At 35.4% G+C, this 15,670-nt stretch overlaps 1 protein-coding gene across 2 annotated transcripts in view; it reads left to right on the top strand.

The window, feature by feature from the left end:
- Positions 1-15,670, top strand: part of obe (activating signal cointegrator 1 complex subunit obelus) — a 196,930-nt gene that overhangs the window by 49,945 nt on the left and 131,315 nt on the right. For both annotated transcript variants that reach the window (XM_089098912.1, XM_089098905.1), the window contains exons 7-8: positions 1,163-1,249; positions 2,329-2,529. In XM_089098912.1, the coding sequence (XP_088955038.1) occupies positions 1,163-1,249; positions 2,329-2,529 (288 nt within the window). The remainder of the gene's footprint in view (positions 1-1,162; positions 1,250-2,328; positions 2,530-15,670) is intronic.

Below are 15,670 nucleotides of genomic sequence, written 5' to 3'. Positions count from 1 at the left end.
TACGCACTTTGTCTAAACTGGAGAACTCAAATACTGATGGTAGAAAGATAGTCTTTGCCTAGGACCGCACGGAGGGAAAGAGGCATAGGGACTCCCTATTTCCTGGAGAAGAGAAGGAATAGAGTTTTATACTTCTAGGTTTCCTGGTTTAGAATAAAAATCTAGCCTGGAGTCAAGTGAATTATTTGATGTTACCAGGGTTTGATATTTCATATACTCTTCTAAAAAGTTCCTGTTTCAATCTATTATTTGACTCTTCAAACCCTTCTTGCCTCAGGATTCAGTCTATACTAGCATACAAAGTAACTCCAACCCTGCTTATGATCGTGAAGAAGAATATAAAAGGGTATTATAACGGTAGTATGACGGTAAGCAAGGTCGTACCCGGAGGGGGGGGGTATAGGGGGGTTTGAACCCCTCCCGAAATGTTTTTTAGACTTGTAAAAACGTAACAAAAATGGATATAAAAAAATTTTGTATGCATTTTTTGAGGTTTTTTGTGTAAATTTCCCCCCCCCCACCTCCCGGAAAAAAAATCTTTGAGTAAAACCCCCTCCGAAGAAAAATCCTGGGTACGGCCTTAACGGTAAGTAAATATGTAGAAATAATATGTTTTATTAGAACCAGTTAACAGGTTACAAATTGAAAACTAAATAAAAAAAAATCACTGTTTTAATACCAGTTATATATTTTACGGGTAATATTATGCATTCATCATACATAGACAAGGAAAGGAAGAGATGAAGCTATTTCATAGAGGAGAAACGGGGCTAGCAAGATATATCTTAAAAGTATGACAAAATAAATTTTGACTTGTATGTAGTACTTAAAGTTCGACTTATGTAGTACATAAAGTTCGTACATATTTCTTGGAAATAATATTTCCGTTCATGAGGAAATAGAATATCTGGCAAAATTACGGAACTATGTAGCTCCTAGTTGTGATCCTGCTTAATGGTTATATCTTCTTTCTCATTTTAAGGGTTATTTAAAGTGTGCTTTAAGCAAAAATAGGAAGGAAATGAAAAGAAATAAACAAATTGGATTAGACGCAGCATATAAATTATGACTGTTACAGACCAAAAGAAGTGTAGTTTAATATATGGTTGAATTGTTACTAATAGAACGCACACATATAATAGATTTTTTATTCTTTTCTCAGACTTACGAAGAAGTTAACATTCCAGCTACAGCTACTAAGCCCTCAGGCGTCAGCTTGGAACGGCTGCCAATTAAATCTCTTGATCAAGTAAGTGTTAAACGATCACTATTCTCTCTTTCCCTCTCTTTAAACACATATATTCCCCCTCCTCTCTCCTCTCCCTCTATATCTTCCTCTCTCTCTTTCCTATCCCTCTGTTTGTTTCTTGCTCTACCACTCACGAAGGGTTGAATTTATTGCCTGGATCATTTGTTGAACCCGACTTTTCACAAAGGGCTGCCCAAAGGAACCAATTGGTTTAAAAGGCCCACCCAGAGTTTTTTTTTTGTTTTTTTTTTATTTTAATGACCTATGGTTTGACTCCCAATATAAGGCGCACCTAAAACAAGGCTTTTCTTCACTTTTTGACCATTTTGATCGTTTTAACTAATATTCTGGGTATGTTATCTTGTATACTTTGAATGGGCCTCTAATAATTAATCCAGTATATTTTAATTCACATTTATTTTTCTTTAGTTTTCCTTTACTTCACTTCTCTGTTAGTCTTTCCACTTCTTTCATTTTTCTATCTCCTCGTCTTCTCTTTTTTAATTGAAATTTAAGTAAATGGCTTTTTCTTTTTCTTAAATTCTAAATATAATTGAATCTTTTTGCCTTTTCTCAAGCATTAATGGTCAGAAATTCTTTAAATGAAATCCTGAGTCTCTAGTATCTTACGTCGATATTCACCTATAATTAATATAGCCTATAATTATAATTAATTATAATTAATTTTGGTTTCTTTTTCATCTTACACCTGTTACTTTTCCTTTATTTGTTATTCATTCTAATTTTTTTCTAATCGATTTTTTGTACATTTAATGACGTTTTTATTGTCACTATTGCCAAATATTGATACCAAAACTGATTCTGAATTGGAATACGCTCAAACACAAATTGAAAAAAAAATGGCAGGAAAACAAATTCAGTTTTGAATTTAGCAAATTTTTAGTGAAAACTTTTATACTGATTTTGAAGTTTTATATATATAAATTTCTCTTAGTATATCAGTAAAATTAGTGAAACATTTCTGTGTGACAACATCGGCAAAATACTTTAGATTTCCATCTATTTTTAATTTAATTTTTTAATTTAAAATTTTGAATTTAAATTTGTTTTAATTTAAGGTTGGGCAAATGGCTTTTGCAGGCTGTAAAAGCTTGAACATAATTCAGTCAATCGTTTTCTCTCAAGCCTATGAAACAAATGAGAACTTGTTAGTATGTGCACCGACAGGAGCTGGAAAAACTAACATTGCGATGCTTACAGTCGTGCACCAAATTAAACAGCACATTGTGAGTGGGGTTATACAGAAGGACAAGTTTAAGGTAACGCTTTGACTAACTTACTTAGATTTCTCCAACTTCAGAATGGACATAAATGAGTAATAGTAGACCAGTACTGCTACTATTGCTACTACTAAGAACTCACCGCAGCACCAAGCCACCTGACTCCAACACAGCTATGCACGCTCCTCCTCCATTCCAATCTATTCAAGCCTCTCTTTTTACACCCTCCCACGAAGTTCCCATTTCCTTTACATCTTCTTTATGACGTCCTCCCACCCCAGACGAGGACGACCCGCTTTCCTTTTAGCCCTAGACGGTTGGCCGAAAAGAACAATCTTCGGCGATCTGTCATCCTTTATCCGCATAACGTACCCTAGCCACCTCAACCTTTCTTTCATTATAGCCCTAGAGAGCGGTATTGAACCACATTTTTCGTACAGCCTGTTGTTTGAAATCACTCAGCTGGGTACCCAGAACAATCCTTAAGCAAATTTCTCTGGAAAACATCTAGCAAATCTTTATCCACTTTTCGGAGCGCCCATAGTAGACCAGTAGTAGAAATAATAGAGTAATACGGCGGACGATAATAGGCCAAAGCCTTCAGCTGTAGCGATAAAAGAAATGACTGAAACAATTGCGGTAATGAAGATTGACCGCGTCAAGTCTAAAATTTTACCTTGAAGCTGTGAACTTACACCTTATAAGTTCTCCGATAGCGCCACTTATAGCGCCAAGGACTGTGCCGTATGTAATATTATGATTTAAAGCGGTGTACTGATCGCACCAGTTCTTCCGGGTTGAATTTTTTTGGGCTACTTAAAAGGCTGGGCAAGCTATAAAAATAATGAAAAAATTAAGTTTATGATCGCGCAACAGCAATGGGGAGTAAAGTAAATTTATGACCACGCCATCCTCAATTATTGAGAGAAAAAAAAATAAGATGTGTAGCTATATAAGTGTGACCTCTTTTCCTCGAGCTATCTGGAGATCAGATTCCCGGGAACGTACCTTGGAGATATGCGAACTAGCTACCTGTCCTGCGGTTAGATACAGACATATAAAATATAATAAACGCAAATGGAAAGATAATTGTTCTATTAAGACTTACATATTTAGGTGTACAGCAATTCTCGCTTCAATTGACGGCGAATAATAACCAAGTCTCTACAATGACTGCATAATAATTTGAATCGCAATGCCTGAATGCCAATATAATTCTGCTCTAAATGATCCTGAATCTGATTTACGAATCCTTCCAAAAAGCACTTTTACCCCACTATCAAACGTAGTTTTTTGTCCTGCGCTCTAATTGACGACTCACAATTGCCCCAAGTCCTGAGGCGGGCGAAAACCTCCGTCCAATAATCAGTCTTAAATATTTCTGATGATTCAAACGTTCACACGGCTCTTATAATTTAAAATTCCTGAGAAATATTGTGTGTAGCATCTTTTTTATTGCTCACTATCTTTGCGAAATCCAAAGCTGGATAGCGCCGTTGTTTGTCTAAGGCTAAGGTGCAATTTTTCTCTTTGCTGATTAAGGACTTTTCTTTTTTTGAAACTAGATTTAAACTTAATTAGAGGAAGTCAGAATATCTTTAGAAAGAAGGAACTTTAATTTTGTATTTTAAATATATCGCATTTTACTCACGGTACATATTACCCTTCCCATTAATTAATGACGTCCCGTCATTAGGACTTGCGTGCCTTTGGGCTTTTGAAATGTTCGCAATTTATTAACTATTTATTCTACATAATTTTGTTTGACATTGTATTATTTCATATTTATATTTTGGCTTACTCAGGAGTGCTAAAACTTTTCTTTGTTACTCTTCTTTTTATTTTCTACATTCGAATCTAAAATTAACTTAATTGAATAAGATTATTAATAATTTTAGCCTAGCTACTGAAATGAAGATTTTTTTTTTCTACATCTAACACTGATTACTTTTATATTTACGAGAAGGTTGGGACTATTCTACCTTTGCATAAGATTTTTTTTTTTTTTTTGAGTTCACTTTTTTTACAAGTTTTTTATTTTATTTTGCTGTCTATAGGGACACTGCTTTCTATCTACGCTACATTAAATGAATAGCTCGACAACGCTACACATAACTCTATCTGGACATCTAACACTATATACAAGAATGATTTAAAACACAAAATATTGGGTTTACCATGTTCACTGGTAACATTAGAACACTTTGACTGGGGGTGTTTGCAATGCAACGTTAAGGATAAGACTTTAGAATTTTTGATTTATCAAAGTTATTAAAAAGTAATATATGTAAATTCACATCTATTTCTTCACCACTCATTTGTTTTTAGCGCACTCAATACTTCTGTTGTAAATTATGGTCCTTCACTCCTTTTGTCTTGGCAAAATTTTTTAAAGCACTTACAATATAGTTTCTTCATGGAACAGTTCGAGCATGATTGTGTTCACACGACGAGCTATTTCTAATTGTCAATTGGGAAATGATGCTTCCAACTACAGGTGTGGGAATGTGCTATCAGGGTTCATTCTCACTTGCTTTTTGATAGTTCACAGGGTGCCTTATCATTAAGGGGTTGAACACTGGGAATGCGTTTATTTTCTTCTCAGCATATCATTTTTGGGATATTTTGAGGCACATAGAGAATGTATTCTCATATAAAATTGTTCATTCGTGCGTTTAGGGATCACAGTTCTCTTATAAAATTGTTAGTTCATGGCTTGCGTATATTAACCTTTGCGGTGATTCCTAGGTTAATCACAGGGGAATTGAAGTTTAGATTTGGAACAGGTCGACATCAAACTATAGTGACTCCATCAACATATTGTCTTTAACTTGTGGGAGGGGTGTATTGTCACTGAGGGGTTAATCAATGGGGTTAATTTTGGTTTCCATGTCCCTTTTTCAGAAATTATCTCGTCACGTTTGTGGGATAATAGAGATATGAACTTTCCACACAGAGGAGATAGGATGGGTTCCGAGAGATGGTCGAAAGAAATTCGACGAGTAATCCTGTGACACATAAATAATATTTGGAGTCATCGGATATCTCGATTATATAGTCATGTGGTATGTGGGTCCATAATGATTATCATAGGTGATATTTTTGTACATGTATCTTTTACAGATAGATGGGGTCCTCGTGTTTTGCGTGATAATATAGTTTTATAAAGAACTGGATTCTGAGATTCCAATATAATATTGCCTGGTACGTAATATGGTTTGTGGTCGAAGAAACAACGATCATAGGTAACTGTTCTTTTCGTAGACGAAGCTGGGATGAAAATCGCCTGGAGTGTATGGTGAGTACTCTTCGTTGGTTGAGGTATGATGAAAATAGATGCTACTAGGTTGTATCTGCGCTGGACTGCGCATTGTAATGATCGATTCCCAATATGTCGATCCACTTTCTGTAATAAAAATAATGAGGCAGAATCAAACGTTATTTAAAACCAATAGTCATGATATATAATAAGCAATTTAATTAGGTGCATTTTAATGTGAAGATTAGCCTACAAGACAATATAAAGATACACTGATATTACTACATAAAACAACATTATTATCATATTGGTTTTATACACGTAGAATTCCCATTGGGAAATCTAAAACAGAGATGCCTACAAATTTGTTTTGAGAAAGGAAGCAACGATAAAAAGCTTATTTATTCTTCAATACATATTTAATTCTCCGTGAAATTTAAAACCATCCTTTAAACATAAGATATTCTACATTATTAAGTTTGAGGTCTAATTTTACAATATATTTCATGCCTGCATTGTTCACGCACGTCCGTGCTGTTTAAGAAACGCATTTTGAAGCGTCATAACCAAACGGTTTTACGTAAACAACCTTACAATGAAGGAACAAGACATAGCAAGGACGAGTGGAGACCTCTATACCCACTCGTTTTCTAATATCTTCCGTTTTTCTTGGTATAGACGTTTTCAGGGGGTTCCGGGTTTAACCTCTGCATTTCAGCTGTTTCCCCGTGTTCTTTTCTTGGTTTTCGCCTTTTTAGTCTCAGGATTTTTTCATAATCAAAAGTTAGTAAGGTTCTCATGGTCAGGGAAATCGCGAATACGAAACATACGGTCAATATTATGTTCCACCAACAATTAGTCGAGACCAACCCGTACATATTATCCACGTACTTTAATATCTGATACTCGTTTGTAAACACTAGGATCTGGGAGTCTAATGCTTCTCTTATTTTTGTGAGTTTTGGTGCCTCTATGTTTTTTCTATTTTGGACCATATAGATCTTTTTATTTCCTTGTTTTCTACATTGGGAACAGTGTACGACAGGTTAATTGCTTTGAAATAGATAATTTTGGGACTTATTGTCTTTGTGCTCGTGGTAATTAACGGCGTTCGAACAGTTGACTCTTTAGTTATAAGTCGACATCCTTGTTTCATGGTTATCGTACCCACATCTTGTAACAGTAATTCTGTCTTGTAACTTGGGTCTATTCTTTCTGTATTATTGTAACAACACAAAGTTCCAACAGTTTCTCTTGGAAGAGAAAATAACCAAAGATCATTTCTAAGGTGTATGAATATTTCTCGCTTAGTACTTCCTATCACGGGTTCTTTCAGTTGGACTGGATACATCGTACTGGAATGGTACGGGTAGACTTTTTATATTAAAGGAAATTATTCGAATTAATTATATACAATGTGACTTTTTAATTAGAATTTGTTTTTGGGAACTGATATATGTTGAACAGACGGTATCAGACGGTTTGATTCATGCGAAGCCATGATATATGTTGAACAAAATTTTTCTACAGGATTTTTATAGTTGTATGATTTTTTACTCGTAAATTAAAAGTTTTTAAATTATTATTCCTTTATGATGCTTATTCATTAAAATCTTTTTTTTGTATTTTATGGGTATTTTAATCTGTCCGGTTTCTTAACTGTTCTACCTGACTGTGTCGTTACTTTTTCTTCTGTTACTTGCGGTTATTTTTTTAGGTTTTGCTAGCGAAATGAGATCGAATTTTTTGTATTGTTTTTTCAAAAATTCTTGCCCTTTTAATACTGTTTCTTTTGCGTGCGCAGCTGCTGAAGCCGGTTTTGATTTCCCTATTTCTTTAACTACTAAATGGTCTGATTTGCCGTCAGACTCTTCGGAATTGATTTCCGATTATTCCGCATTAGAACTTTTAGAGGTTGCACCTCGTGTTTTTGAGGTATCACCTCCCATTCCTTCGTAAATTTCTACTCCTCTGGAAGTAGAAGGTTTATTCTCTAAATCCTCGCCTTGAGTTTTCAACTCGGGAGATTTGAAAAATTCTTGAGAGCGTTGGGAGGAATCAAGAGTTTTTGCGTTGTTCCTCTACTGTTTGAATGCCATGTCCTCTGGGGGATGTGGCATTTTTTGCACTAGTGTTTCCCTCCATAAAATCCATTGTTTAGGCTTTACCTTAGACACAATTATATCATGATATTGTCCTTGCCGGTCATCCTCGGGAGTTTTTTTCTTAGAGAATGTACTTTGACTCGTTTTTATGAGAAAATTTATTAAATCCATAGCTTCTCGCAGATTTGTTTTAGTTGAATCTTTGGGAGGAGTTTTCTTTACAGTAATACCGAGGGTTTCTACAGCTCTGTTTAATTCCTCCTGTAAAGACAGGAGCCTTTCTATTGGTGTTGCAGGGGAAACTATATCGTCTGGAAATCTTTTGGGGGGACAAGGGGTTGAAATTCTATCGGGGAAAAATTGGGTTTTTGGAGATATTGTATAATCCAATTCTCCCGCGCTCTCTGATGATGAACTTTTTGAATCTTTTGGCGTTTCTACACTCTCTGGTAGTAGAGATTTTCCTTTAGGAACAACTAAATTTTTCATACCTAAAAATTCTTCAAAATTTTTCTCATCGCTCTCATCCTCGAAATAGTCTTGCTTGAAATTAAAGGGTTTTAGCTCTGCCAATCTTGATCTAGGGGGCTCATTTTCTGCATCTGACTAATCAGTAGAGGAGGGATGCGGTACCCATCTTTCCGGAAATTTGGCTCTTTTTATTCGGCTAACATGTGCCTTGTAAGTTCTTCCGCTATCGGGGTTCACCATTTTAAAAGTATAATCGTTATCGTACTTTTTGACTATTCTGTACGGGTCAGAATATTTGTTGGAAAGTTCTTTTTCCTTCCGTTTTTGCCTCGTTCTTTAGGCAGACGCAGTCTCCTACTTTGAAATCTATACTCCCCTTGACTTTGGGTTGGTTTCTTAGCTCTTGGTTCGTTTTATATTTTTACAACTCTTGCCTAACTATTTTGTAAGTTTTCCTCATCCTATTTAAGAATTCTTGTTTGTGATCCTCTAGGTCATTGTATTACTGCCTAGATTCAACTATATCATCATACGACTCTAAAATAACGACCGAAAAGTAAACAAAATGGGTTGCCTTTAGTTGTTTCTGAATGAGCAGTATTGATTACGTTAGTTAAATAAGGTAAGAATTGATCCCAATCGTTCCTTTTGTCTTTTGTATAAATGCTTAATATATTCGAAAATATTTTATGGCTATTTTTTATTTTACTATTAGCTTGTGGGTGATATGGAGATGTCACCATTTTGTTTATATTAAGAAAACTTATTAAGTCTCTTGTTACCTTAGATACAGAATTATTTGCGTTCTCGCTTAAAACTTTATTGCAAATACCAAAGTTTAAAAACAATTTCACTAATACCTTACTGGTGGTATAGACGTCATGACGTGTCGATGCCTTTGCAAAATCAAATCCTGAAAAGCAATCTAAATCTAAAAGAATACAAGTATGGCTTCTGTTGGAAACAGGCAAGCCTCCGCTGGTTTCGTATAAGTCAAATGAGATAATATCAAAGGGGTACTTTGCTACCGGGACCCTTCCCATTGGAGGATTAGGATAAGCTTGGGGTTTTTTTGTTAAGTTCCACGCTTCGCACGTCCTTACAAATTCTTTAAGTTTTGTTATTGCCAACGGCAAGTAAAAAAATTGTTTGAATTTATGGAAAGTTTTCGTTACCCCTAAGTATCCACCTGTATCTGAATGAAAATATTCGAACGCAGGTATTATTAAGTTTTGTGGTAACACAGGTATTATTGAGGTTTGTTTTATATTGGTCTCAGCAGTCACGATTCTACATAGTATTTCTTCATCAAGATCATAGTAAAAAGTATCTATCTCTTTACTAAGAGTTTTGAATTTATCCGGTAACGCATCGTCATTCACCAAATAATTAATAAGCGCTGAACACATTTCGTCCTTTTTTTGCTTTCTTTTTTATTTTCTAAAGACAGGGTACAATAGTTAACCTTATTTTCTTTTACTGTGTCTTTGACTTTGTTTTTCTTACATTTATGTTTGCTCTTAGCATTGATAGCGTTAACTTCATTTTCCTCAGCTTCTGACAAAATATTTTCTGGGAATCTACTTAGAAAATCACAAGCTGCGTTTTGTTTACGATTTATGTTTTCAAACTCGTAATTGAGATCTTTGATTTTGATAATTCATCTAGCCAGAACTTCCATTGGTTTTTTAAATGTGCACTGTTACTGCAAATCCTCATGGTCTAACCGTAGGATCAGTGTTCTACCAATCAAGTAGTATCTAGATTTATCCAAAAGGTGGATTATAGATAACAATTCTAAGTTTGTGGTGGATTAACTACTTTCACCTTTTGATAAGGTTCTACTCGAATAGCATATAACTTTTTCTATTTTTTTTTATTAGAAGGTCCTTGTAAAGGATCAGGGTTTCCTATGGGAATTATTTGCGAAAGAATAGCCCCAATGCCTTTTGAACTAGCATCGGTTGTGACCACAAATTGTCCGTTTTCAAAATCAGGAAGTGATAATATTGGTTCTGAAGTGAGTGCCTTTTTTAGACGGTCTAGGGAAGTTTGAGCTTCCTGGGACCAGGTAACATTTTGGGAGTTCCCTTTAGTTAATTCCGTGAGGGGTTTCGCAATTTGGGCGTAATTGCGCACGAATTTTCTAAAGTAGCTAGTAAGACCTAAAATTCCTCTTAATTCTTTCATGGTTCTAGGGGGTTTGAGGTTTTTATCACATTTTATTTTATCAGGGTCTGGGGATATCTCTCCTTGTGTTACTACTACTCCTAAAAATTTAATTTTTGGTTGAAATAAATTTACTTTCTCAGGCCGGCATTTTAAATTGCCCTGTCTGAACTTCTCGTACACCTTAGCTAACGTTGCTAAGGGTTGTTCAGCATTTTGTCCCCGCATATGACATCGTCGGCAAAATGAATGATATTCTTTAATCCTCTTAATAGATGCAATAATGGTCTACATAGCGCGCTTGAACTTGTTTTAAGTCCAAAAGGTACTCTTACATATTCGTATGAACCACATTCAACTGTTGAAAATGCAGTTTTATGGACATCCTTTTCGGCTATTTTCACTTGGTGGTAGCCTTGGGCGAGGTCCAAAGAAGTAAAAATTTTGTTTTTGCTTGAAATTGAGTCAAGAATTTCATCTATTCTTGGTAAAGGAAATTTATCAATAACTACTTGTTTGTTAAGGGCTCTATAGTCTACTAAAAGTCTAAGATCACCATCCTTTTTTGGTACCAATATCACTGGTGCAGAATACGGACTTATATTGGGGCGTATAATTTAATTTTTTTCTAATTCGTGGATTTTATTTTTTAAACATTCTTTGTGCTTATACGGCACACGATATGGCTGTTTCGCTACAGGATTACCAGTCTTTAAAATTGAATGCTCATAAAATGGTATCAGTGCGATGTCATCTTCAGATGCGGAAAATACATCTTTAAAATTCAATAATAATTCGCATAGTTTTTTCTTAAGTTCCATGTCCGTAATATGATCCATATTAAATTTGTTTAAAAATTGCGATTTAGTTAGAGGATATTTGTTATTTGAGGTTTTAATGCCGTTAACTAGGTTTGTTTTAGATTTTTCCCATCTATTTAAATCATTCTCCGATAAAACTTGGATTTGAACTAAACTTGTCCCCTTTTTTATTGTAATTGTATCATTTTCGTGGTTATTAGATACCCAAATAAAACCTTCTCCTTTGTCGTAAGATATAATCCGTTCCTCACATAGCAGATTCTCAGGAATTTAGTTTGATAGAGTCGCAAACCATATGTCGGATTTTCTAACCATTGGTTCAATAATCTGGGATATTTGAATTTTTTGCATCGTTTTGGGAGTGACTTTTGTTTTCCTTATCGCGAATCCGTAATATTTCTCTTTATTTTCATTGTTTATTAGATTCATACTGGCGCTATGCTGCGCCATTGCGGCATTTTGCGGCGTCACTCTGGGTTTTATTATGTTTTTCCATAATTCCGCTATTTTCTTGATTTCGTTTAACCTGTATCGTTGCATATCTCCTATTTTTATTTTCGCAGATTCAATACCCTTATTTTTTAAATTTACTTCATCTCTGCAATGTCTCTCAGAATAATTGGACAAGTTTCTAATTATTCCTTTTCCTCCTTGCGAGACATGAGGTTCAAAAGATTGCGACATTATACCGCCAGAAATTTTATTTACTGCTACGTTGTCTTCGTAACCTCTTTTACAATTTCTTAAGGTAGAAATTTTTTCCCCTACCTTAGCCGGGTAGACAAGCCTTTCGTTAGCCACGTCTAATAGTAATCTATTAGACCTTAAAAATTTGGGCCTAGTATTGCCTCATACGGAAAATTATCGCATATTATAAAATTTGTCGAAAAAATTCTATTATCCCTTTTTACTTGTAGCCAAATTGAACCTTTTGCATCCAATTTATGCCCTGTCACGCTAGTTAGATTGGGATTATTAAAATTTATTTGTTGTCTAATATGGGGAGGCAACATATCAAATACGCATGAGTTTATAATGTTCGCTGTAGCACCAGAGCCAATTAAAGCTTTAAAGTAAATATTTGCCACACAAAAATCATTAAATATTGGTAACTTATTATTACTATCACTACAAGACGGTACTACTATTGTTTTGGACCTATAAAATATTCTGGGCACTCTCTGGGTCTAATTTATATTTCCGAGGGGCCTGAAACGTTTCCCTGTGGGTTTGTTTCATACGTCGGTGTCTGCAGTAGAGATTCAGACACGTGAAATTCCGTAGGCATATCTAATTGATTTACATTTGTTTGTCAATTTTGCCAGGTACTATTACGATAGTTTGGATTTCTTGCACCAGTGCCGGGTGTTGGCGCTGACAGCAAATGCCGTTGGCTTGAAAAATTTGTATTTCCCGTCGGCCGATAATTATTTTGTCTATTGAGGGGAGGGTTATACAAATTTGGTTGGTACGCGTTGTAAGGTATTGATTGGCGCAATCTTCCCTGGCTGTAGCCTAGGGCACCCCCAGCGCAAAAATTTGGCCTTAAGAACAAAATATTGCCATAACTTTGCGTACAACCGACAGTGATTCTTGGTGTGTTATAGGAGACATAACGGCACTCCCTTGCGAGGTGCCCAGGTCGATTGCTAATACAACCTCTTTTTTTTGTATGGTTATTTTCATAATTAGGTTGTTTGACAGGCTGAAAACGCACTGTTTTTTGCCTAGCGGGTTCTTGCGTTTTATTTCTTTGTGGCACTGGGGAATTATCCCTTGAAAAGAAATTGGGAGATGCCTGATCGCCCTTGAAGATTAGGTTCGCGTTTGAATCGCCTAGGCTATTTATTTTTGCTTTACTGTGATTTGCGACCATCGTGTCGACTTCGATCAATCGATCTACCTCCTGAACTGCAAGATCCAAAGTCTGAATATTTTTGGATATTACCATTCTATATAGTTTTGGGGGTAGCCCTTGCAAAAAGGTATTTAGTATGACCTTTTCATACAGTTGTCCTGAACCTCTTCCGTATTTTGCCTCTACTGAAATGCGTATATTATCAAGATATTCTCTCATATTTTGTGAATAGTCAAAGCACACCATTCCGTGTTTTAATTTATTTATGGAATTGGTTTCGATAAATATATCTTTAAATGCCGTTAACAATTTGTCCACCGTATTTATTGGCAAGCTAGCGTCGTCACCTATAGTATGTTCAATCTGCTTTAGAAAGGTTAAGGCCTGGCCTTTTAATCGTAATAGAAGCATGTCGACTAGCGTTTCTAGCTCTGTTTTTGTTAATTCTACAAACTGGGTTAATTGGATATTAAATTCGTCGATATCTGTCTGTCCGTTTTACTGCGGGATAGACTTTGCTATTTCTATATTTTTCGCGACTAACTTTTACGCCATTATGAAATCGCATAGGTCTTCCGATATTTTTTTTTCGTTCCAATTAACTCAAAATAAAATTATTATTTCACCTAACCTATTTTGGGGGAGGCTATTATCTCCTATGAGATATTCTAAAGGGTTTCCCTGTAATAGCTTAGCGGCAATAGGTCTAATCACTTTTCTTATATGTCTGTATCTTTCCAATGATGAAATTTAAATTGCAAGGTTTATAGCCTAACTAGTTCGCAAGTTTTCCTCCAATTTCCGACCGTGCCATTTGTAGCTATAAAAGAAAGGACTGAGATAGTTGCGGTAATGAAGATTGACCGGGTTAAGTCTAAAATTGTACATTGAAGCTGTGAACTTATACCTTATAAGTTCTCCGATAGCGCCACTTATAGCACCAAGGACTGTGCCGTATGTAATATTATGATTTAAAGCAGTGTACCGATTGTACCAGTTCTTCCGGGGTGATTTTTCTTGGGCTACTTAAAAGGCTGGGCAAGCTTTAAAAATAATGAGAAAATTAAATTTATGATCGCGCCACAGCAATGGGGAGTAAAGTAAATTTATGACCACGCCATCCTCAATTATTGAGAAAAAATAAGATGCGAACCAACTACCTGTCGTGCGGCTAGATACAGACATGTAAAATAAAATAAACGAAAATGGAAAGATAATTGTTTTATTAAAACTTACATAATTAGGTGTACAGCACTTCTCGCTTCAATTGACGGCGAATAATAACCAAATCTCTGCAATGACTGCATAATAATTTGAATCGTAATGCCTGAATGCCAAAATAATTCTGCTCTAAATGATCCTGAATCTGATTTACTAATACTTCCAATAGGCACTTTTACACCACTATCAAACGTAGTTTTTTGTCCTGCGCTCTAATTGACGACTCACAATTGGCCCAAGTCCTGAGGCGGGCCAAATCCTCCGTCCAATAATCAGTCTTAAATATTTCTGATGATTCAAACGTTCACACGGCTCTTATAATTTAAACTCCCTGAGAAACATTGTGTTTGTAGCATCTTTTTTATTGCCCACTATCTTAGCGAAATCCAAAGCTGGATAGCGCCTTTCTTTGTCTGAGGCTAAATCTACAATTTTTATCTTTGATGATTAAGGACTTTTCTTTTTTGTTTTTGAAACTAGATTTAAACTTAATTAGCGGGAATCGGAATTATCTTTAGAAAGAAGGAACTTTATTTTTGTATTTTAAATATATCGCATTTTACTCACGGTACACAGCTCAATGATGGTTGACGAAAATGTCGTGCTTCGTTTCAAAGAGGACGGACTTCATTTAATTTCGACTTCGATTTAAGGGTAAATTAATTATTATTCAAGGTTATGCATTATTTCGTTGAAATTACATTTCATTTTCTGTGACGGTCTTGATGACTCATCGGTTGTCTTAAATTTTAAAACAAATGCCTTTTCCTGTGAATCTCCAGGATACTGGAATACCATTTTATTTGTAAATTTCCCTCTCCCTACACTCATGTCCTATTTTCTCCAAGGTGATAAAATCGAGTGTCTTTGTTTGGAGCAAAAATACACAAGTCAGCAATTAACGTTATTAAAGAGTTTCTGCAGATATGGCCACTAACTTGGAGAATCTCTGGTATAAAATCGGAAAGTTCCGATAAAACACGGGAAAATTCTGATATAATTTAAAAATACCCTCGCAAAATTCGGAAGCATGGGTTCTGTTTTGGATAATCCAAGCTTCTAAGAGACTGGTCTGTGAAGGAAGTAAAAGAGATTCAATTCTGCATTTTTGTTCTCTACCACAATGTAGAGGACACCAGGTAAAATCAATTTGAAATCGTTCTCTCGTCTCGTGAATTTAGGTGTAAGTGTGTTGTCAAACACCCTTCTTTAGCCAATTTGTCATGCCAGATGTTGAGAAAGTCAATAAAGGTATGATCAGGGCTGTATCCAGATT

This window comes from Artemia sp. Qi Xiang Cuo, chromosome 2, assembly GCF_049724085.1.
Source record: "Artemia sp. Qi Xiang Cuo chromosome 2, ASM4972408v1, whole genome shotgun sequence".
Lineage (NCBI taxonomy): Eukaryota > Metazoa > Arthropoda > Branchiopoda > Anostraca > Artemiidae > Artemia > Artemia sp. Qi Xiang Cuo.
The sequence above is the reverse complement of the archived record's forward strand: the minus strand, read 5'-3'. Positions and strand labels throughout refer to the sequence as shown.